General features: G+C 43.3%; 1 protein-coding gene across 1 annotated transcript; it reads left to right on the forward strand.

Annotated features, from left to right (window-relative positions):
* Nucleotides 1–1,717: 1,717 nt before the first annotated feature.
* On the forward strand, nt 1,718–17,544 carry LOC308281239 (ATP-binding cassette sub-family E member 1-like; the record flags this gene model as incomplete). The annotated part of the gene is made up of 17 exons (XM_080721371.1): nt 1,718–1,820; nt 2,441–2,526; nt 2,628–2,725; nt 2,824–2,941; nt 4,775–4,912; nt 6,145–6,214; nt 6,843–6,939; nt 7,339–7,428; nt 7,539–7,660; nt 8,296–8,517; nt 10,239–10,298; nt 12,147–12,205; nt 12,352–12,462; nt 13,065–13,207; nt 14,123–14,245; nt 15,152–15,263; nt 17,465–17,544. The coding sequence occupies 17 exons, from the start codon at nt 1,718–1,720 to the stop codon at nt 17,507–17,509; spliced, it is 1,797 nt and encodes a 598-aa protein (XP_080577497.1). The 3' UTR covers nt 17,510–17,544.
* Between the last annotated feature and the right edge of the window lie 6,374 nt (nt 17,545–23,918).

Here is a 23,918-nt window from a genome sequence, read left to right on the forward strand (position 1 = left end):
TTTATATGTAACTCTTAGCCAATCAGAATGAAACTTGGATAAACTGGACCATTACATTTGTATGTGCAATAACTACTTTATGTAGCCTAGTTATCATGACTGTACTGTAGGCCTACTGTACGTTGCGCGTGTGTGTGTGTGCGTGTGCGCGCGCGCGCGTGTGTGTGTGTGTGTGTGTGTGTGTGTGTGTGTGTGTGTGTGTGTGTGTGTGCGCGCGCGCGCGCGCGCGTGTGTGTGTGCGTGTTTGTGTGTGAGATCTGAGGCTTTATTTATAGTTTAATTTTACATGAAACATGTTTATACAATATGGGAATGTATTCAATGCAGTTCCAAAAAGAGGCCCCATCCAGTAATCTTCAAAGGCAAACATCAGATAATCCTTCTTGTGTGCTTAAAATCATGTCATATCTAAGATTTAGAGTTTATATCAGCAAAATGTATTCCCGCTATGAAAGGACACCCGATTCACGTGTTTGCAGCAATACTAGTGTAGCCTATACACTCTGGCTTTGTAGGACAGTGTCTGCAATCTGCATTCTTCTGTTCAGGAAGTTGTGCATTTTTCCATGCATGTGACATGGTGACAGCAAATTATGCTCTCAGTCAGTAGACATTAGACAATGACTTGGCTCAATTCGATTCTTACAGCACTGAACTCTAGTTGACCTGGTGCAGGCATTCTTTTCTCACAGGGCTGCCTCTGAATGGTACAGATGAACTCGCTACCTTAAAGGGTTATTTCACTTTAAAACACTTCTGGGGTCATTTTACCTTTTTTATTAATTGTTTTAATTCACTAAAATCAATTTGTAAAATAGGCTATCAGTCACAAGAATCAGGGAAGTGTGTTTTCAATGAGTAAAAGTTGGTTTGAAGTTAAATGGACTTATTGAGTCAAGCGACTTTAAAACTGTCTGGGGTGCGCACAAAAGCCAGAGTGGTAACTGTTAAAATGTCCCCAGAAGGGTTTTAAAGTGAAATACCCCTTTAAATTAAATGAAAATCATCACAAGAACTGTGGCAAATATTAGTATCAGTTTGGTCCATTTCCGTTTTAATTGTCAGTTCAGTTCTTGGTGTTTCAGTTCCTCTCATGCTACCGTATTTCCCCCACATCCCCTCCCTCATAAACAGACGACCCGACTAACCAGCAGAGGTTGGTAGTGCTGCAAAAGGACATCCTCTTATGGAAAATGTCCTCTTAAAGTGTTTTTGACCTGCTTTGAGAAAGAGGGCAAGAGTCAACATTCGTGATTGAAGGGAGAGGGACAATACTGAGATGGAGCACACTTATCAAAGATGATGTTGTGTATGATGTGATTAGAATATGTTTGAGAGCACTATACGCATGCATAGCCTGAAAGCTACCCTGGACGGTTGGGTGGTTGGAGTGGATTCTGCACCCTAAGTTACCTGTGGTGACCCATTTCGTAACGTGACACATTAATAACCATTGAGTAATCATTACTAAATGGGGCAGCTTCATTACTTTAATGTTAATATGGTAAGTTACATTAAAGAAATACTTTGAAAGCATGAAAGGCAACAACTGTACAATCTGTATTCTGTACTCTCAACTCTTTACTCCATATGAAAGGGAACAAGCTTAAATTTACCATTAGTCTATGTCCCATGTTTACATGTTTTGTTCTATGCCCACAGAGCAGCAATACATGGAGAGAGATACGTCTGTGTCAAGCAATAACAGGTGCGCAGAATGTCAGAGAAGATAACTAGAATTGCTATTGTCAATCATGACAAATGCAAGCCAAAGAAGTCCCGACAAGAATGCAAGAAAAGCTGTCCTGTGGTCCGAATCGGTAGGAGGTCTCTGTTTTTGTTTTTTGTTTTTTCTCAAGTTTGTCTGTTTGTTTTATTTATAAAATGTTTTCTTAAAAATTTGATCCCACAATTTTGTAACCCATTTTTCACCCAGTGCCAATTACCTAAACTGTAATCCTGGGCTCTGCTCTCCCTCTGCCAACCTGGGGAGGGAGTTTGTCTGTTTTAAAGGGCAATGGATAATCTTAAATGCAGGAATTTGGATATTTGTTGCAGGGCGCCTACTGGTCCAGGTGCCTACCACTTAGGTATTGCCACATAGGCATGGATGCCTGGCAGTGTCGCTGGTTCGATTCCTGATCCGGACGACCTTTGCAGCATGTCGCTCCCCATCTCTCCTCCCATTTCCTGTCAGTCTATGTCCTATCCAATAAAGGCATAAAAGCCCAAAAAAACTAATTTTTAAAAAGAGGTTGTTGCGTTCACACTGGTAGCTACAAAAGATATAAAGCGACAGCATATCTGTGATATCCGTGATGCAACCTGAACAGTTGCCTTTCCACATACATGTTATTACATAAAAAGCAAAGACATGTTTAGATATTCTGTAGTAAATTAATTGAAATGAATTGTTCCTTGACTTCGGTGTCTCCTCCAGGTAAGCAGTGCATAATAGTCACACCTGAGAGCAAAGTGGCCTGGATTTCTGAAACCCTCTGCATCGGAGCTGGAATGTGTGTAAAGGTTAGTGACCTCAGGTTTCTCTGAAACATAGTAGGAGGATTTGGGGTTCCCAGGAAGCGTTGTCACAATGGTTGCCTGAAAATGTCTTTTTCAATTTACAGGCATGTCCATTTGGGGCCATCACCATTGTTAACTTACCAAGCAACCTGGAGAAAGACACCACCCACAGATACAATGCCAACTCATTCAAACTGCATAGGTGAGTTCAAACGCAAGATGACTTTGGTCTTGGACTTGTTAAAGGCTCAGCTGTTTGTGTGTTTATCATATTATGTATTATATTATATGGATTTACAGGTTACCAATCCCCAGACCCGGGGAAGTGTTGGGTCTGGTAGGAACCAATGGAATCGGGAAGTCCACAGCATTGAAGATCCTGGCTGGAAAACAGAAACCCAATCTGGGAAAGTTTGATGTGAGTGAAGTTCTGGATATTTATGTTTCCTAGTTGTCATCACAGGTGCACAATCTTCTTTTGGTATTTTGGCTTTATTCATGATATAGCAGATAGGGGGAAATGGGGACATGTGATACACTGTATATTACCCAGCATTAGTCGCTTAATGCAGACTACTTGAAACATATGTGATCTAGTATTTCATATCATAAAACGGATTAAATCTTGTGTACCGTATATTATACAATACTAGTCCATACCCGTTCAAAGATATGAGCACCCAAAGTATGTGCAGAGTTTGGGTTGTGCACTGAACACACACCCACAGTATATCAGAGATGGAAAGTAACTTTGTGCTTTAAATTATAGCCTACCTGCAACAGTTTGTGGACCCACAGTAAGCAGCTGTGTTCGATGACTGCGTAGCGACAGTTACAACACACACACTGTAGCTGTCAACCCCGGTGGGAGTCGCTCTCCATTCCGACATGTCACCACTCCGAAATTGACTTCTTATTGTCGGAGTGGCGACACTCCCATAGGGGTTAAGTTTAGGGTTAGGGTTAGAGATAGGGTTAGTGTCGGAATGGAGACATGTCGGAAAGGAGACATGTCGGAGTCCGTGGTGGCTTGCGCTTGCGCACACATGCGACTCATGTACCGGTGGTCGTAGTTAATCCGACTTTGGAAAAAACACTAATAAACAGCTTGAATGTGGGAGAAGTGAAAAATGTTTGTCCTCAGTGTATCTGTATGCACATGGTAATGATCATTGAGATATGTGCAGTCAAAAGTATTTGCAGACTTTGGTTTATACACAGTAGCCTACTGTATATGCTTAGTTTGTTGTAGTCTTGTATCCTCCACTTGACTCGCTGACAGTTAAACACACACACATGCATGTGGTAGCTGTCCATCGTTGTCATAGAGAGAGAGAAGTTAGTTAGAAATTATATTAGTGACCAGCTGCTCATAAAAGGCTGTGTGTGTGGACATGTCTTCTATAAGTCCTCGACTCCTTCACAACTTTGTAGTTAAAGGACCAGGTCACCTCTGGGACAACCAGATCTTATTTTATTGTTGTGTGGGACACGATCAACACAATCCAGAATAGTTTTTTGTGTTCAATCTGTGTTTTTAGATATGTTAGTATTTCAGCATGCTACAACTGGTCATATGCATTTTGCATCATATGACCAGTTGTAGCATGCTGAAATCGGCTGAAATACTAAAATATCTAAAAACACAGATTGAACACAAAAGATAACTCAGGATTGTGTTGATCGTGTCCCACACAACAATAAAATAAGATCTGGTTGTCCCAGAGGTGACCTGGTCCTTTAAACTATGAGCCAGGTCTGGGCTCAGCCTGTTGTCAAAGGCGTTGTCTGTGTGCATAACGGCAACAGTAACTGTACAGCCGCTTCGGATGTTATCAACCCTTATCAGGCCCATGTGAACTGTATGCATGCACGCATCCCATAGCTTGCACTGCTGTATGGTGACGACAGATCCCAAGCATCACATAAGCTGTGCGCAGAATCTCTGCTGTTTACCATGTTACAAAATAACGCTAATAAACAGCTTACATATTGGGAAAGTGAAAAACAGGCATCACAGTTGTGTGCAATGCCCGTGTTTCAATTCAGATCAATTGCTCCAGCCACTGAGGAGAACTGGGCATAGGTCAGACAGACAGACAGACAGACAGACAGACAGACAGACAGACAGACAGACAGACAGACAGACAGACAGACAGACAGACAGACAGACAGACAGTCTTTCCCTCGATTATCTGTAGGATATTATACTGTATACTACAGTAGTATACACTTTTGTGTGACTCCCCAGGCCCCTCCAGATTGGCAGGAGATTCTTACCTACTTCCGAGGATCAGAGCTGCAGAACTACTTCACCAAACTCGTAGAGAATGACCTCAAGGCTCTCATCAAGCCTCAGTATGTGGACCAGATCCCCAAGTCTGTCAAGGTACATACTGTACTGCACCACCCCACAGCAGTTTTAACCAATTAATATGGATAGTAGTTTGTAAGTAATGTGGGACGTGCATTGGCTGACTGAAGGGCCATTTATAGTTACGTATGGTTGATTTTGTGTACGTTTTGGGTGAGGAACTACGTACGGTTACTGCGTCGCCATTCATAGTAGACATGCACGTTATTTATGTGCCGACCCGCTCTCCGCTCCAATTCTGGTCCCGTTTGCGTCCGCGCGCCACATGAAGGTGGTTCTCACACGTGTAAAAACCGAAGCATTTAGCCAAAATATGTAGAACCACAGATTTTTGACCCGCCGTGATGTTATAAATACGTGGTAACAGTCTGGACTGGATCTGCTGTCGGCAACATTATCGCGGTAAATGCAACTCCGCGAGGGTACACATTTAACCACATGGATGCGGACCCGGAGTAGGCTAATTATAACAAAACACACGTACACACACCCGCTCATATATTGAACATAATTCCCAAGTAATAAATGAGCCGCATCATCATCTCTTCTTGTGACTTGTGTGCCTTGCTGTCTGTGCTCAGCTGATGACTGTTGATGCGTGATGAGTGAGGAGTCGAGGCTCTTCAAGTGGTTGTGTAACAACCTTTTTTCCGTTTCTTGATAAAATATATTTATTATTGGGACACACAGTTTGAGAACCGCTGTTAGAGCAGAGTGTGAGCTGTGTGTGTGTGTGTGTGTGTGTGTGTGTGTGTGTGCGCGCGTGTGTGTGTGTGTGTGTGTGTGTGTGTGTGTGTGTGTGTGTGTGTGTGTGTGTGTGTGTGTGTGTGTGTGTGTGTGTGTGTGTGTGTGTGTGTGTCAAGCCGTCCTGTTGCGAGTTGCGACGTTCCTTTTTTTTTTTTTTCACCGTTTCTTGATACAATATATTTATCATTGGGACACATAGTTTGAGAACCGCTGTCATAGAGCAGAGGAAAAGTAATTTTCCTCACTACTGCGCCTATGTTTGACAACGGTGGCCGTGGGTACTTCTTGCTACGGATACATCTTCAGTCCGTTCAGTCCGTTCAGTTGGGTGCTGTCCGTAAGCGTCCGTATACGGAGATAAATCATCCGGAGTGTTACGTACTGGGAGTCAAACCGGACCAAACGGAGTAAAGTTCTCTCCCCCTCCGTTTCTTGTGTATTCCTGCGGTCCTTATGTACGACTATGCATGGTACTTGATGTGTTGTGTTCTGTTCACCAGGGGAGCGTGGGAGCCATCCTGAGCAGGAAGGACAACACGAAAACTGAGGATGTGGTCTGTGAACAGCTTGGTACGTTGATGATTGTGCCTTTAATATTTATTTACCTTTAACGATCCGAAAGGGCCGGCGCGAACGGTCGCCCCCCAGCATCTTCGCCCCACTTGGGAAAATCCAACTGAAGCGACCATCGCTTCAACCCCACTCCACCCATCGCGTCCTGACAGCCAATCAGCATTGTTGTTGTCCAGAGACACGGACATGTTTTTGGTGTTTGGAGTTGCGACTCCCTTTTTTCCCAGGTGTTTCGCCTTGATTCCAACGGGACATGATTTGTTTACCAATGCGGACCTGCGCGACCAAAGTGAAGCAATAGAAGCGTCTAGAATAGAAGAAATAGCTTCAGGTTTGGACGCAGCTTCACAAGTAAAATCCATAATTCAAAATGTACTTTAGTAAAAGTACATAAGTATTGGCATCAAAATGTAAAAAAAAGTACCAAAACCGTTTTAAAACTTGTTTATGCAGAAAGTCCCATTTCAAGTTTTCAAATGTATAAAAATCATTTGCAGTGTGGGTGACCCGATAGCTGAGGAGTTAGGGTGCGTAAAACATGGGCTTTAATGCCTGACAGCGTTCGATTCCACATCTACGGCTCTGACTGACCTGTTGGCTCACTCTCTCTGCCTCCATTTCTCAGATCTAACTCATCTCAGAGACAGAAATGTGGAGGACCTCTCAGGAGGGGAGCTGCAACGCTTCGCCTGCGCTGTCGTCTGCATCCAGAGGGCCGACATGTAAACTCCCACACACCGCTGTATCAAGGCTGCTAATAAACACATTGGACTGAATCATTTTCTTATGTGGAATTTCAAAAAAATAAAAAGATAAATTGATTTATTGTAATACGTAATCTGACACAGATCCTAACACTGAAACATTTTCCCACAAATGTATTTCATTTGAGATTTAGTGAATGTCATTAAGTTTAAGCTTGTCCTCTTAGTGACATACTTAGGAGGACAGTAATGAGTAAACACAACTCAGCTGAAATAATGAATTTGGCTGGGCCTAAAGCCTCTCATACAACTGGAAGAGGAGAAGTTAGGACTGAATGTTTCCTGTAGAACAGTGACATGTTTGCTTTGTTTTTCACAGTTGCCTGACCCCGATTATTTCCTATTTAATTCACACAGATACATGTTTGACGAGCCTTCCAGTTATTTGGATGTGAAGCAGCGTTTAAAAGCTGCCATGGCCATTCGCTCCCTCATCACTCCACATAGGTTAGTGACAGATATAGTACTCCATATTGGGGTGTTTATTTATTCTGACTAATGGGTACATTTCACTGTATGTGAAAGCATGGGTCTTCTTTCCTCATCCACATGTACAGATACATCATTGTGGTGGAACACGACCTAAGTGTCCTGGACTACCTGTCAGATTTCATCTGTTGTCTGTATGGAGTGCCCGGTGCTTACGGAGTGGTTACCATGCCCTTCAGCGTCAGTCAAGGTAGTTGTACACTAAGTAACTAACTACTACTCCACTGTTCATTATTTATTAAGCAACAAGATTATCGAGTTAAGACCTCCATCTCCAGATGTCCATGTTTCTAGTTATGCCCTGTTGCTAACCCTGTCCGTCCAACAATCCCAAAAAGGGTGTCTTGAAAACTACTGGCTGGGTTGCCTTGGAATTTGCAGTGCACATTCATGCTCCCCAAAGGATGATCCCCGTTTTAGTGGCTGGCTTATTCTCTAGCTCCACCCTCAGGCTACACTTTGCACCTGCACACAATACATTTCAAAATCTTATGGATGGATTGCCATGAAACTTTGAGCACATTCAGATTCACTGGACGATGACCTTTCCTTCAATTTACATTGGCAGTTAGTTCAAAACACTTCTGGTTTGGGTGGATCTAGGTCTAAGGCCTGTCAATTGAACACTTTACTTTACTTCTTCCCTTCATGCGGATATGTTCCTCTAAGCAGACTTTACTTTCCCTGTGGACCTGACATGAGGCCATACATACTGTACGTAGATATGGCCCCAAAATGTAGCTTTCCAAAATATTTCCTTTTTTATGGAGGGGATTACCCACATGCCTCTAACACAAGCACTCTCCTCTCCTCTGTCCTCCCCAGGCATCAACATTTTCCTGGATGGCTACGTACCCACAGAGAACATGAGATTCAGAGAGACCTCGCTAGTGTTCAAGGTGGCTGAGACAGCCAATGAAGAGGAGATAAAGAAGATGAATCACTACCATTATCCCCACATGAAGAAGGATTTGGGAGACTTCAGCCTGGAGATCCTGGAGGGAGAGTTCACTGACTCAGAAATCATGGTCATGCTAGGAGAGAACGGTAAGGTGTGTGTGTGGGTGTGTGTGTGTGTGTGTGTGTGTGTGTGTGTGTGTGTGTGTGTGTGTGTGTGTGTGTGTGTGTGTGTGTGTGTGTGTGTGTGTTTGTGTGTGTTTGCGTGTGTTTGCGTGCGTGTGTACGCGTGCGTGCGTGTGTGTGTGTGTGTATTTAGGTGCGTTGAATTACTATAAAGATGGCAGCACATCTAGTGATCAGTCTGGGGTGCCATCTGCTGTACATCAGTTAACTTTACTGGCATTGTTTGTCAACCAGTACAGTTAGCTGTCCTACTTGACAGGCTTGACATTTCTCAATGAAAGAGTAGGTAGCCCACCTCTAAGGTTTGGTAAAATATACATTTATTCATTAAAAAAGGGCTATTGCCTTCTACGCCTCACTGTCACTGTGGAGTCCATGTGTGATATATTGCACCTGTTTCGAATGATTTCAGTGCATTGAATGAGAAATTATCAAGTGTTTTCAAGTGTTTGAATGGTCTGGTATCTCGGATACTCAATTCTGGGTATCCCGGTATCTCACAGTGGATGGTTGATCAAAACAATGAAACAGTAGCTTGATTAGTAGTGAAATGTCGACATCTAGTGGTCAACCTCAGAGGTACACAATAACAAAACCTGAGCTGAATTCCAGCATCGAACTAGAAGCCATGGATTCTCTGTTCCCCGGTGTAACGCTCCACGCCACAGACCCCGACGGAGCGGTGCGGTATTGAGCACCGATGACCCCCGTGAGTCGCCACCGAGGCGAGCGCTAGCGAGCCGAGTTGCCGCGACGAGCGGTGGGAACGGCGCTCAATCCCACTCAGCCGCGTTACCGAGATATGTGCCGTTATGGACAGAATAGTAAATATTCAGTCCCTCACTATCCACGTCTACCCCACTGCACGTCTCCAGCACTATCCACGTCAAAGATAAATGCACAAAAAAGGAGTCACATCATCCGTTCATTAGCTCAGTCAGTAGAGCATGGATGCAACAAACCCACGGCTTGGGTTCGATTCCCGTGAGGGGAATATAATATTCGAGGCGACAGATATCGGCGCATGCGTACATCAAAGTGCACGGAAACAACATACCCCGTGGATACTCTGTGGATACCCCGTGGATTCAAACGTCTGATAAATGGTGAAAAAGTCCGATTGAATGCGAAGAGAGCAGTCGAAGCTGGTGTATATTGCCTGTTAAAGTTATACCATGAATTTTTTTTTTTAAAACAAATCTTAAAATGGTCCTAACTGTTAAATCGCTAAAGTTTTAGAACCCCCACTCCGTTATTTTCAGCTTCAAAAGCCTTCTCTTTATATGTTTTCTATGAGCCGTGAGGGGGGGAGAATTTCGCGGCAAAATGACGTCATCATACTACCGGCCAATCACAGCGAGGGTTATACACTGCCGGCCAATCACAGCGCATCTTGGAGTGGAGTCGCTAGGGCGGCCATATTTGTAGTCTCCCGTGTGTCTATACTCGGGTGCACGGTGATAAGCATGGGTGAAGGAGTGTATCTCCGGAATGGCTGAACGCACAGGAACCAGGGACCCCTCAAAAGATAGATCTCGGCGAGGTGGAGGCAGACGCGGGGGTGTGAGAACCGAAAAACGTCCGAAAGACGCGGACGCGACCGAGGTTTGCTATAGAGCTACTGACCACAAGTTGAGCAACTTACACAGTATAGCTTTAACCTTTTTTTTTTTTTTTTTTTTCAGGAACGGGCAAAACAACGTTCATCAGAATGCTGGCCGGCCGTCTGAAACCAGATGAAGGAGGTGAGGATATCATTGATATTGACAGGCTTTAGCTGATGCTCTTTTCCAGACTAATTTACAGTCAAATATTCAATCAAGAGTAAATAGCAGAAAGGTCAAAGCCATAGTGATCACTACTCAGGTTGTCAAAAAATATGTCAGTGGCATCTTTTAAATCTCTACTGATAACTGATGGTGCTCTAATTATTTTCTGTCTTGTTTCATGAAGTGAAATGAATGAGGTGAATATTATTATTATTGCGACCGTCAGGGAGCAGTTTACTATGAAAACCTCCACCGGCCGTCCGTCCGTCGGTCGGTCGGTCACACGTCACACGTCACACCTTTGCCCTGCTCATATCTCCGCATCAGTATATAGGGCTTGTTTGTTTATTGTATGACATCACGCCACATCATCAGCTGTGGACTCTGTGATGTCATCGTATCGCATCAGTATATAGGGCTTGTTTGTTTATTGTATGACATCACGCCACATCATCAGCTGTGGACTCTGTGATGTCATCGTATCTCCATATATGGCCATCTCCGTATATGGAGATATAAGTCGTCCATGCCCAAGTATGGGCTGGTGAGGTCAGACTTTGTGTGATGCGTAGGTTATCTCCATATATGGAGATTCAACATTCCAGGCAATGCTCTCTTCCCTGGTGAGAATTGCCCCTTTATATAGGGCTTGTTTGTGTATTGTATGACATCACGCCACATCATCAGCTGTGGACTCTGTGATGTCATCGTATCTCCATATATGGCCATCTCCGTATATGGAGATATAAGTCGTCCATGCCCAAGTATGGGCTGGTGAGGTCAGACTTTGTGTGATGCGTAGGTTATCTCCATATATGGAGATTCAACATTCCAGGTGTAACTATGGCTACCCGTATGACGTGAGAGGTGGAGGTTGTGATATTTGTGGAGATAAGCGACCAACGGTCGCTTATCTCCCGATTAGGGAGTCTTACTGGTTGCGACCGTAAGGTCGCAGTTTAGTATGAAAACCTCCACCGGCCGTCCGTCGGTCACACGTGCGGTCGACCGCACGTCACACGTGCGGTCGACGTGTGATGAGGTCACGATGAGTCATCTATGCCCAAATATAGATTTCTAGGTCAGATGGCCCATAGAGTTTGTGATGTCAAACCTAGCAACCCAATATAAACAAACCTGATGTCAGACCTGAAGTATCCTTTTATACCCATATATGGAGATACAGAGATCTCCATATATGGGCATATTAGAAAGCCCATATATGGGCATATACGGATGACATCAGCGATATCCATATATGGGCATAAAAGGGACAAGGGCTTACAGTTAAGAGATCTCCATATATGGGCATATCAGAAAGCCCATATATGTTCATATACTGATGACATCAGGAATATCCATATATGGGCATAAAAGGGACAAGGACTTACAGTTAAGAGATCTCCATATATGGGCATAAAGGGACAAGGACTGTTACAGTAGATATAGAGATGTCCATATATGGGCATAAATGAACAAGGACTGACAAACACTGAGATCTCCATATAACCTATGGGAATATAAGGGACGAGGACTGTCAGCTTGTAGACCTATTTTCTAAATATTGTTGTACATTAAAAACTTGAAATGGGTCGTTCTGCATAGTACTTGGGATTTGTTGATGTAAATGTTCACATAGAGTGTAATAATTGGTAAAACAAACTTTTGGCCTATTTGTGGAGATAAGCGACCAACGGTCGCTTATCTCCCGATTAGGGAGTCTTACTGGTTAGTAGTAGTAGTAGTAGTTGTAATAGTATTATGTCTCTGGGTTTCTTAGATAACACATTATTATTTTATTTTATTCTTATATTTCTTCTCCAGGTGAAATGCCCATCCTCCATGTCAGCTACAAACCACAAACGATCAGCCCCAAGTTCAAAGTAAGTTGTCAGCCTGCTGGTTTTGACGTACTGTAGCTGCTACCCTAACCCTACTCTGATTTGTTCTACTCTGAATAGTTACTACTATTGTGACCATTCCTGACTAGACCATTCCTGACTAACGCATTCTTCTGACGTGTCTTTAGGGCAGTGTGAGAGCTCTGATGCACGACAGAATTCGTGACTTCTACACAGACCCCCAGTTTGTCACAGACGTCATGAAACCAATGCAGATTGACAGCATCATCGACCAGGATGTGAGTATCCCACCAGAACTTCCAGTTATTCCATTTCAAAATGATATATCCACAATTGGTGGCAGACCACTGTAACTGGTGTGTCATTAGTAGATTGTTTAGTACAAAGGGACCCCAATACAAACAAGCCTAACCGTTCTTTTGTGGTCTTTATCCTTTAAGTTGAACTTTTATCACTGAACTGTACTGTCCTGTACTTTTTCCTATGCAAAAAAAAAAAAAGTATTCAATCAATCAATCAATCAATCAATCAATCAATCAGATGACAAGAATCTTGTTTACAATAAATGTGCTCATCAAAAACTGAATCCAATCCAAGTAAACTACTAAATTATTTAATTAATTTAATCATGTCTGAAAACAGTACACGCTGTCGCTGTTATATGACACATTTTTAAGTATTACTATGACTTTTACTATATTTTCAAGCTTCCCTTTCTTTCAAGAGCTCAAAATAAAAATACCCTGCCCTCAGACATATACTCTGTGTCTGTGTGTGTGTGTGTGTGTGTGTGTGTGTGTGTGTGTGTGTGTGTGTGTGTGTGTGTGTGTGTGTGCGTGCGTGCGTGCGTGCGTGCGTGTGTGCGTGCGTGTGTGTGTAGGTCCAGAACCTATCAGGAGGTGAGATGCAGAGAGTAGCTCTAGTCTTATGTCTGGGTAAACCAGCTGACGTCTACCTGATTGACGAGCCCTCTGCCTATCTGGACTCAGAGCAACGTCTAGTGGCTGCCAGGGTCATCAAACGGTGAGTGCACACACTCTGCGTCTCAAGTCCTTAAATCAATCCTATTTCCTATTTCCTTGCTGGTATGTTAGTCCCTCCCATTGAGGAAATAGAGAAGAGGAGACGTCCCATTGGCCATTTCTGATGACAACATCACAGGTGATAGGCCAACTCCCAGTGGGCGGGACTAACATACAAGGAAATAGGAAACAAGTGAAGGAAATAGGAATTATTTAAGGACTTGAGACGCTATGATTCAAAACACAGAAGCAAAATGATACAAATTTCAGTGAAGAAAGAGGCGACAGAGGCAGGGGGGCATGCGTCAGTCCGACGTCTCATTACTCCTACTACGTGGCTACGTGTGCGGTTAGGGTTAGGGATAGGGTTAGTAATGGCCTAATGGGGAGAGTCGGACGAACACAACGTCAGAGTAATACGTGGTAGAACAATAACACGCACCCACAGAGGCAGAGGCGAAAACATAGTCTCTGGCTTTCAGCCATCCGGCCTGGCGGATACCACAAATCAAGTTAAACACCTGCTGTCTGTTCAAAACGGCCTTTAATGTCTCAAATAAAATAATTGATTTGTAGATAGGTGTGTCAAGCATAAAGGGCTGTTAAGATAACTATAGATATGTCTAAAGAACTCTTTATCAATCTTGGAGTGGATGACCCTTAATACATGCTCAAACAAAAGAAGTAAAACATTCTATGCTTTACCTAGAATGGGGACACCCTCGAAAACGAGTTGTTGCAACTCAATGGTTGATCCTCTATTGAAATTTCAAATAAATAAATAAACATTTCAGTGTAGTTGAGGATTATTGCTTGACCTTGCAACTTTTGAGTGGTTAAACTTACCATGGGGCACTGCCTTTCAAGTGGAATTGACTGACAATTTACTGTTATTTTCTATCTCTTCGTTGCCTAGATTTATCCTCCATGCAAAGAAGACAGCCTTTGTGGTGGAACATGACTTCATCATGGCCACCTATCTGGCAGACCGCGTCATTGTGTTTGACGGTATCCCATCCAAGAGCACGACTGCCAACACGTAAGATTCTCAGCAAAACCTCATGTGTTGTCTCATAAGACCACTCGAAAAAAGGGCCAAGTTGACATGTATACCTTCATGAGCAAATAGTTCAATGAATGCAGTGAGGCTTTTGATCCCACATGAGACCATGAATGATTGATGAATATTCTTTCTGGATTATGTCTAATGATTATGATATGTCTTAAAGGCAACAACACTGTTTAGTAGATATTGGTGACAGTGATAGCCACCTGTGTATAAAAGAGCATGGGCTTTCTTTAAAGACTCAACGTTTTGCACCATACAGGAAGAAACCCAGCTTAGCCACTTTCAACCTGGCATCCCTATTTTGGACGTGATCATCATAGGTGTTAATTTCACCAACATTTCCAAACAAAATGTATTCCAAATTGTGTGACGAATTGTGAGCTTGTAGGCTGCTTTCATAATTGTTGTACGACCCCTAATAGAGCTAAAGTAGAAGATACCAATTTCTACACCCACAGTAGGCTCAGAGTTCCAAAATGCGATGCATGTTGTGTAGAGTGAGATGCACGACTGTGATCATATGCATGGAATTCTGGGAAATGTAGGACAGTCCATTATACACACATTTATCTAAGGCCACTGGGGACAGGATTACTGCACGCAAACAATAAGGACGGGACCGCTCCCGCTCCAACCAGCGAAGAGATTCAGCTGAGTTGTTTTACCAAGCTGAAATTGGCAAGGGAGGATCATTTTCCTTGTATTAATTCTACCACTCAGTGGACTTGGAAATGATCTCAAAAATGTATTTAGTTTGCAATTTAGCCACAAGAGGGGGGTAGTTAGCTTTGAAAGAGAAGAGACCTTCATGGTTTGAATCCCATTGTAGGCTAATATAAGTGAATGTTTGATGTGGCATTGTTTTCATGTTTGCAGACCACAGTCCTTACTCGCTGGCATGAACAAGTTCCTTTCTCAGCTGGAGATCACCTTCAGAAGAGACCCCAAAAACTACAGACCAAGAATCAACAAGATGAATTCCGTAAAGGTACAGGAAATTCAATGTATTATTATCATTACTAGAAGCGTCTAGTCGGCGACCTGGCCAACTCGGAACAATGTAAATAGGGAATGAATGCCCCGCCCTTTAGGACCCGTTTTGACCATCTGTCTGCCTGTGTCCATTTATGCCCATATATGGAGATATCTGTATCTGTCTGTCTGTCTGTCTGTCTGTCTGTCGGCGTCCATTTTATGTCCATATATGGAGATCACTGCAGTTATAGTTCTGGGTCCATTTTATGCCCAGATATGGAGATATCTGTCTATCTGCGTCCATTTCATGCCCATATATGGAGTATCTGTCTGTGCCTCCAACTGTGTTGCAGACACAGTGCCGGTTCCCCCTTTAATGCAAACCTCATTATACCTGTTGTCATAGGACCCGTTTTGAACATCTGTTTGCCTGTGTCCATTTATGCCCATATATGGAGATATCTGTATCTGTCTGTCTGCGTCCATTTTATGCCCATATATGGAGATCTTTGACCATCTGTTTGCCTCTGTCCATTTATGTCCATATATGGAGATATCTGTGTCTGTCTGTCTGCAATCCATTTTATGCCCATATATGGGGGCATTCATTTTATGCCCATATATGGAGAACGCGCGTGCCCGTGGGACGAACGGTTCTCGAGATACGCGGATTACATACATACATACACACTCACAGAGATTTTTTGTTGACTCATGTGGCGTACGTGATGTCAGAGCCTTTTATGAAGTGATGTCACAATGAGTCAGAGCTTTCGCCGATTTCCTCCGGAACAGCCTGATGTCAACAATCAACCCTGCATAAGGAGATTCCGAACGTTTCGCGCCGGTTCGGGAAAACCGCGCGTCGGGTCGGGTCGAGACCCGGCACTGCACTCCGTGCCGCGGCGGGGAACGCGCGTGCCGAATCTGAAGCCGGTGGGACGAACGGTTCTCGAGATACGCGGATTACAGACACACAGACAGACAGACAGACACACACGCAGAGACTTCTCGCATTTATAGATAGATTATGTCAAGTGTATTATATTTTTTTTACAGGTTGTCCTTTTACAGACTAGTTTTTTTCCCTCTGACAATGGAGTTTTCAAATTATACTTTTTCTCACAAAAACTTCATACTTACTATTTGACATTGAGGCTATAGTGGCGTTTCCATAAAGCCACTTTTTGCGCATTAATGGCTTATTCGCAAAATGTTTTATGGAAACACTTCAAAATGCGAATAAACTTTCATTATCCGCAAAAAAAGTTATCCGCTTGGAGGAGGAGGATTTTGAGCCTTTATCGAATAAACTAAATGCGCTTAAGTGAATGGAAACGGGTCAGACAATAAATGCGAATAGATTATGACGTTCTAGGTCCATTTCCCCTGCCGCTTTGTCCATGGTATAGCGTTAGCCCACAAAACAAACCTGTTTGTTACACACGGAGTTACACGGACCATGTGTAAATTCCTCCCGTTTTCACCTCAAGCCATCGGTGGCGAGCGAACCCTTCCTCATCCCACGGTGTTGCTGCACAGCAGCTCGCATCCACGTCTCCGCGCCGCGTTGTGAGCTTGCAGATCGGCCACCTGACCTTCCAGAGGACGCTGAAACTTGCACTGTGCAGCGACGCGACCGCGGTTTTCCCGGTGAACCGGTAGCTTTATGTATTGAGAGGAACTCTTGCCAATTTCGTAAGAGACTCGTCGCCAATTGTAATATATTTAAAAGTTATTTGGGGCCATGATGATGACTGATAATCCCTTCTTCCCACTACTAGACAGCGACCGAGTCACAGCAGTCAGACGTGCAGACGGTGCAGTGCTCAGGTTCGGTCTGAAAAAAATCAGCCCGATCAACTCATGCGACCGTCGCTAATTCGAATGACACCCGCAAATGGAAACATGCTAAATTCGCTTTGTCTTAATGCGTATTTCTGATAATTCGCTTCCCTAATTCGAATAAGTTTATGGAAACGCCACTAATGTAACACTTTTTGGACAAGCTTCCTTGTGGATTTCTGTAATCTATCAGGTACATTTTCCTACTTTAATGGGTTTTGTTACCTGGACCCCTATACATTTTCTCCAATTCTCATCAGTAGTCAAAATACATTTTGCACATGTTAAAAGCTACAGTATGTTATTGAATTAATAGTTGTGTGTTGTGTAGTGTATGCATGATTCTGAATTTGATATGTCTTTTTTCAGGATGCAGAGCAAAAGAAGAGTGGAAAGTACTTCTTCCTGGATTAAAGAGAGAGAGAGAGAGAGAGCGAGAGAGAGAGAGATCCACCAAACATTTCATCTACCTATGGAGGAAGTGGGAGCCTTCAGTAAGGGATGGGCCTTATATACTGTAAGGCTTTATGGCCTAGTAGTTAAAGACCTAATGAGAGAAAGTTGCACATGTTTAAGTAGCTCTCACACTCATTATGTCATATTTCTTGTCTTCTGTGAACCTTTTAATATTTTGTTGACACAAACAAGATATCTGTAAAACTATTTGCACTGCACATGCACAAAGTTTGAACTCAGTCAATATGCAGTAGGCAGGGTTTATGTGGTTAATCGTTTGAATTAATTTTAGTTGTACACATTTGTATTTACACCCCTTGCAGTCGCCCAGCAAATGCTGCTGTTTGTCCCATTACGATATCCATCCTATATCAAGACCAAGACCCATTGACCAATAAGACCCTGTTGAGAGGCGAGGAGTTACATCGTCTGAGGTTTTGGACAAGGTTGATGCCCCCTCACGGCTTGGGACTGGGAGCTTTTGGCGCATGGCAGGGAACATTGAGTTTTGAGTGTAGCAACATTTTCATAAAATACCAAAGAAGTTTTTTTTTTCTTTTTTTTACACGTCGCCCACTTCCACTGTGCTTTCTGCAGAGACGCGCATTTAACATAGAATGACAGACAAATAAAACGCAGTAGGCTACTATGCAGGAAAAAGGGGGGAAAATACCAAAGAAGTGTTTATTCTTTTTATTTTCACGTCGCCCGCTACCACTGTGCATTCAGCGGAGACAAGCTTTACTAAAGAGGTCTCCCCTCTCGACAAAGCCGTATGCACCGTGGTGGATTTGAACCCCTAGACTCCGAACCCACCCCGCCCCATTTTGTGTGCTAATTATCAGCTCTGTGCATGACTGTAGTGCCAGGCTTCTGTTTCCTGTTCCTGGTCTCTGTCCATGACTTCATTTGAACGGAAAACACAAATGACACCTTTATGGTACGCTCACGCTGAAGTTTAATTCTACCTATGAGGGCGGATTCTGCCCATGCTTTTCAATGGGAATGGAGTGGTTTCTTGCCATTCTCGGATTTCTGCAAATATACGCCCCGTTTCCCATTGAAAAGCATGTGTGTTTCCCATTTAAATCTGCTGAACTTATGGGGAAATGAACCGGATCAGGACTGCAGTTAAGCACAGAGCCTTTTGCATGGAGCTGAACAGCCTAAGAGGGAGGATTCTGCCAATGCATTTCAATGGGATTGGACCGGTTTGCTGCCATTTGCGGATTACTGTAACAAACAAAAAATATCACTCCATTTCCATTGAAATACATTGGCATAATCCACCCTCATAGCTAGAATAAGTAAGTGTGGTGTAACCATGCCCTTACAATGTATTTTACAATCTGTGACTGACCACTTGGTGGGGCTCAAAATCTATATTGACTGTTTTTGTACAGTTGGACAGATGTATCTGCTAACTATAAATAGTTTTGTTATTTTGTGTTATCTACGAACTGATCAAAATTATCAAATGAAAATCTGTTTTCTATATTTTAAAGATGCATATTGAAATAAACAAATAAAAGTTTTTTTCATGAAAACTTGTCAGATTCTTGACCTGTCCTCACGCAGTCTTTCAACTGGATACTGTATCAATAATATGTGCTGGTCACATGACCAGGGAGCATTTCTTAAAACAGACTATTTTGATGAATTGTGACATGAATCCAGGGGGTCCCCAGCAAAATGCATCAGTTTAACTACTTTAATCCTTCAGTAGGCTATTTGAACATTGCCGATCTACAAGATCTACAAGCTAACAACGCCACACATTGTGACAAGTTGTGAACTTGTAGATCTTCCTTTTCCTCTATTCTTGAAAACATTTTAAAGACGCAAATCTTGTAGGGTTACCTGGCTGGCATGAAGTAGTTTCATATGGGGATCCGTGGCCAACAACATTAAATTGGGGGTCCTTGACAGGACGTTTGAGAAGCACTGCATTAGGTTGTCCAGTTTTCCGCTTGTAGAGTACAACACTTGACTCTCTACAAAACACAAAGCACCCAGCACATCTTCACCTCCATGACACACATGCACGTGCACACAGGTGCACACACACACACACACACACACACACACACACACACACACACACACACACACACACACACACACACACATAGATGTACACCTGTCCAGTCCGTAGTGTAAAGTAACGAAGTACATTTACTTAAAGGAGTAGTTCACCCCCAAAATGACTTTTTTTCTATTGATTACTCATGCCACGGTTCAATAATATTTTTAGTTTTTTGTCGCATTCCTAAGACAAAAATGTGATAACAATAAATTTACCCCCATTCGTTACGGATGGGGACCCGTTTCGAAACGGGTCCCCATCCGGAATCAATGGGGGTAAATTTACTCTAATCAAATTTTTGTGACAAAAACCAAAAAATATTATTGAACTCTACTCTCCATGGCATGAGTAATCAATAGGAAAAAAGTCATTTTGGGGGTGAACTACTCCTTTAAGTGGTTTATGTATGTTTTATAATATTATAATTTATATCTGTAAAGTAACAAGTAACTAAAGTTTTCAAATAAATGTAGTGGAGTAAAAGTACAATATTTGGATCCGAGATGTAGTGGAGTAGAAGTAAAGTATTGGAAATTGGAAATACTCAAGTAAAGTACAAATACCTCAAAATTGTACAGTACTTAATTTAAAGGAGTAGTTCACCCCCAAAATGACTTTTTTTCTATTGATTACTCATGCCATGGAGAGTAGAGTTCAATAATATTTTTTGGTTTTTGTCACTTTCCTAAGACAAAAATTTGATTAGAGTAAATTTACTCCCATTGATTCCGGATGGGGACCCGTTTCGAAACGGGTCCCCATCCGGAACGAATGGGGGTAAATGCGACAAAAAACTAAAAATATTATTGAACTCTAGTCTCCATGGCATGAGTAATCAATAGAAAACAAGTCATTTTGGGGGTGAACTACTCCTTTAAGCCTTATTTTATACCTTTTTGAAAATAGACAATCTACAACGAGCTCATGATGCGATGCGTTGTGAGCTTGTAGATCTGCTATTTTCAAACATTTTTGTTACTTTAAGTACATGTTGATGACACTTTCATACTTTTACTCAAGTACATTTGTACTTGAAACAGAGTATTTCTACATTGCAGTGTTGATTGATACTTTTACTTGAGTAAAGCATGCGAGTACTTTTTCCCAGCGCTGCACCTGTCCTGCATGGTGACTGGACAGCTGCGCTCCCATGGCTCAGGGTTCAGGATGGGTGACATCATGGTGGTGTCCGGGTTCAGCCTCCAGCCCTCCCAGAGAGACACGTCCAGCAGGAAGCCCCAAGCTGACCTCTCCTGTATCTCCTGCAGGCATGTGCACACATAGACATCAAAGGGGGCTTGAGCCCCTGCCCTTTCACCCGTCTATAAAATGCCATGCCATAACTGAAGGCAGCATTCAAGAGATTTGCCTAGTCCAAACTCTCCTGAACTTGAATGCAGCATGTTGAAAGAATTGCCCTCTCTGTGTAGAGATCCATGCAATACACCACATCTCCGGTATTCACTTGATTATGCTTAGTTCAGTGTGGTATCAAGCACCAAAAATAGCCGACCTCCAAGCTCACAATGTATCGCATTGCGACGCATTGTGAGCTTGGAGGTCTGCTATTTTTGATATTTTCACCAAAAGGCCCTTTTAGAAATGTCAGCCCCTGCCTCTCTAACATTCTCTGCATGTCCCTGATCTCCTGCTCCATAAGCTGGAGCAATGGTGGTAAAACTCCCAGGCCTGGGAAACCAAACCAGTGTCTATATGCACTCCTATGATGATGAGAGGAGAGGAATAAAACACCAAATGTCTGAAACCCCCCCTCGTCCACCACCATCCGTACCCCAATAACAGAGAATCCTTACTACCACAGTTCAGGTTTCAAGTGATTTACCGCTACAAATGTGACTCATAACATCATTCTGACATCATGGATTTGATATAACACTGTGATATCTGCCATGAAAACAGGCAATCTCACCCCTGGTCAGGTTACTGGAGAGCATTTTTTTTAATGTCCTATTGTTATACCTTTAAATGCATTGCAAACCAAAGTACTAAATCCTTTCTATTAATGACCACCGCAGCTCCTCTCCTTTTAACATTTAACCCCAGAATTCCCTTGTGTTCTAGGTCGCACGATCATTTTCGTGTCACACCTAAATCAGCCATCATTTGTTTGGGCACAGTTAATTTTTTGCGCCAATACCCCCTCTCACCCTCCCCCTAACCCCCCGGGCGATGTGGTGTTTGGAGGCCAAACCAGGAAGCAGGGTGATGTCATGATGACTATCGCTTACAATACGATAGGCGGAGAGCTCCAGATATAACCCCAACCCCCCGAGGGATGACCTCACCCAGGGGTATGCTGAAGGGAACATCTGTGGAGATCGAGCGAGCAGGATGTAGGTTTGTTCCCCTGGAAGACAAATACAGAACAGCCTAAAGCCTACTGTGATTTAATAGGAATATTTGTGATTTAATAAGAATATTTTTTATGATGAGTCCACATCCAGCTGCGAATGGTGGCTTTTTATAGATCTATAGACTATATAGAGCAGGGGTCTTCAATGTTTTCAGGCCAAGGACCCCTTAGTTGAGAGAGAGATGAAGCAGGGACCCCCATAACAACCTTTTCAGAGATTCTATATAGTTTCATTGTTTGACAGCACAATCATCAGTGTATTTTGGATTCATGTCAATTTGTGTTTTCAGATATTTAACCACTTGAACTGTCAATACTTAATGAACTTGACCTTTCACTCTGTACTTAATGTGCTCTTTTTCCCCTCTACACCAAACCTCTTTGCCAAAAATAAAAGAGATAAAGGTTTTTGGCTGAAGTTCTCAGAGTAAGTACACTAGTATTCACATGGTTATTATATTAAAGGAGAACAAGTTTCTATCACACAAAGATTTGGAGGACCCCCTGTAGTAACTCTGAGGACCCCCTAGGGGTCCCGGACCCACTGTTGAAGACCCTTGATAGAGAGGTAAGCAGACAGATTTGTGTGCTGCCTGCAAATGAAAGAGGGAGAGATAGTGTGTGTGTGTGTGTGTGTGTGTGTGTGTGTGTGTGTGTGTGCGTGCGTGCGTGCGTGCGTGCGTGCGTGCGTGCGTGCGTGCGCGCGTGCGTGCGCGCGTGCGTGCGTGCTCTTTACTGTGTGTTGCCCTGAAGCACTGTGTCTGAAGATCTAACAGGTCTCACAAGGGCAATAATTCAGGGATATAGTGTGAATGCCTGTCCATGGTCATTTGACCAACATCAGTTAGGACATGCCGCAGTAAAAGTGTTTTAACTGGATAAAAGAGAGCACCTGTACAGTGGAGGGACAGCTGGCTAAGATACAGGTGCACTGTCATGTGTCTATCCATGAATGAGCCCCAGCAGTTGGTTGAAGTTCAACATGTCACCACCCCCATGTGCAAGTAAGCACCGTGACAGCTTTTGACTGACTGGCAGCTGCGCTATCTTGAGTGGACCATTCCAGCAAGTGACTGAGACAGCTGCCTCTGGATCCCTCCCTGCACCCCAGGCATTGCCACACCTACCATGGTCCGAGCCACCCTCCAAACTCTGGGGAGGAGAGTGAGGGCTGACCACCCTAAATCACGCACCCATACCCAGCCAGCCCCGGGGATCTCTCAGCTGGGGGAGGGGGGGCAGACAAAGGGGTATGTGGAGTGTTGGACACAGCCAACGGTCCATAAGGGAGTGTCATTTTACAGAGTAGGTTTAGATTAGAAATAGCTCATTGTCTGCTGAGAGGACAAGCTAATCTGACAAGTCTGTCGGAAGAACTGCAGTGAAAACCAATCGAGTCTGTGTGTGTGACTGTTATGTATTGCAGGGGTGCCGCTTTGAATTCTGGATCCTGTCACAACATAGCCTATAACGCTATGGAAATGTAATCATTTTATGATGTCAATTGATTACATCATAAACTGTAAGAACCTTAAAGAGAAAGATAGAGAGAATGGTGCATCCAGGTGTACAGGTAGTGACTTTCCATTTGTGTGCACACTGCATGCATATGCATGTACAGTAGGCCTACCAGACTTTCACTAGCTGCTGCCAATGCTGCTTAGTAGACCATATTCACATGCCAGCCATCTTGCCATTAGGTTAATGAAATGCCACTCCGTTGCATCCCGGTTTTTCAAAATGCAAACATGGCCGTCCGGTGAATATGGTCTATATAAGCAGCATTGGTCTCAAAGTGACCGCAGCCTACCTAATGATGGACAAGGCAATGAGGTTGTAGCCATGGGCTTGAGTGAGTGACACCCTCCGTGACATCCTATTGGTGCATTCTGTCTCTATGCAGTACG

Source organism: Nannobrachium achirus, assembly GCF_963921795.1.
Source record: "Nannobrachium achirus genome assembly, chromosome: 3".
NCBI classification, from domain to species: Eukaryota; Metazoa; Chordata; class Actinopteri; order Myctophiformes; family Myctophidae; genus Nannobrachium; species Nannobrachium achirus.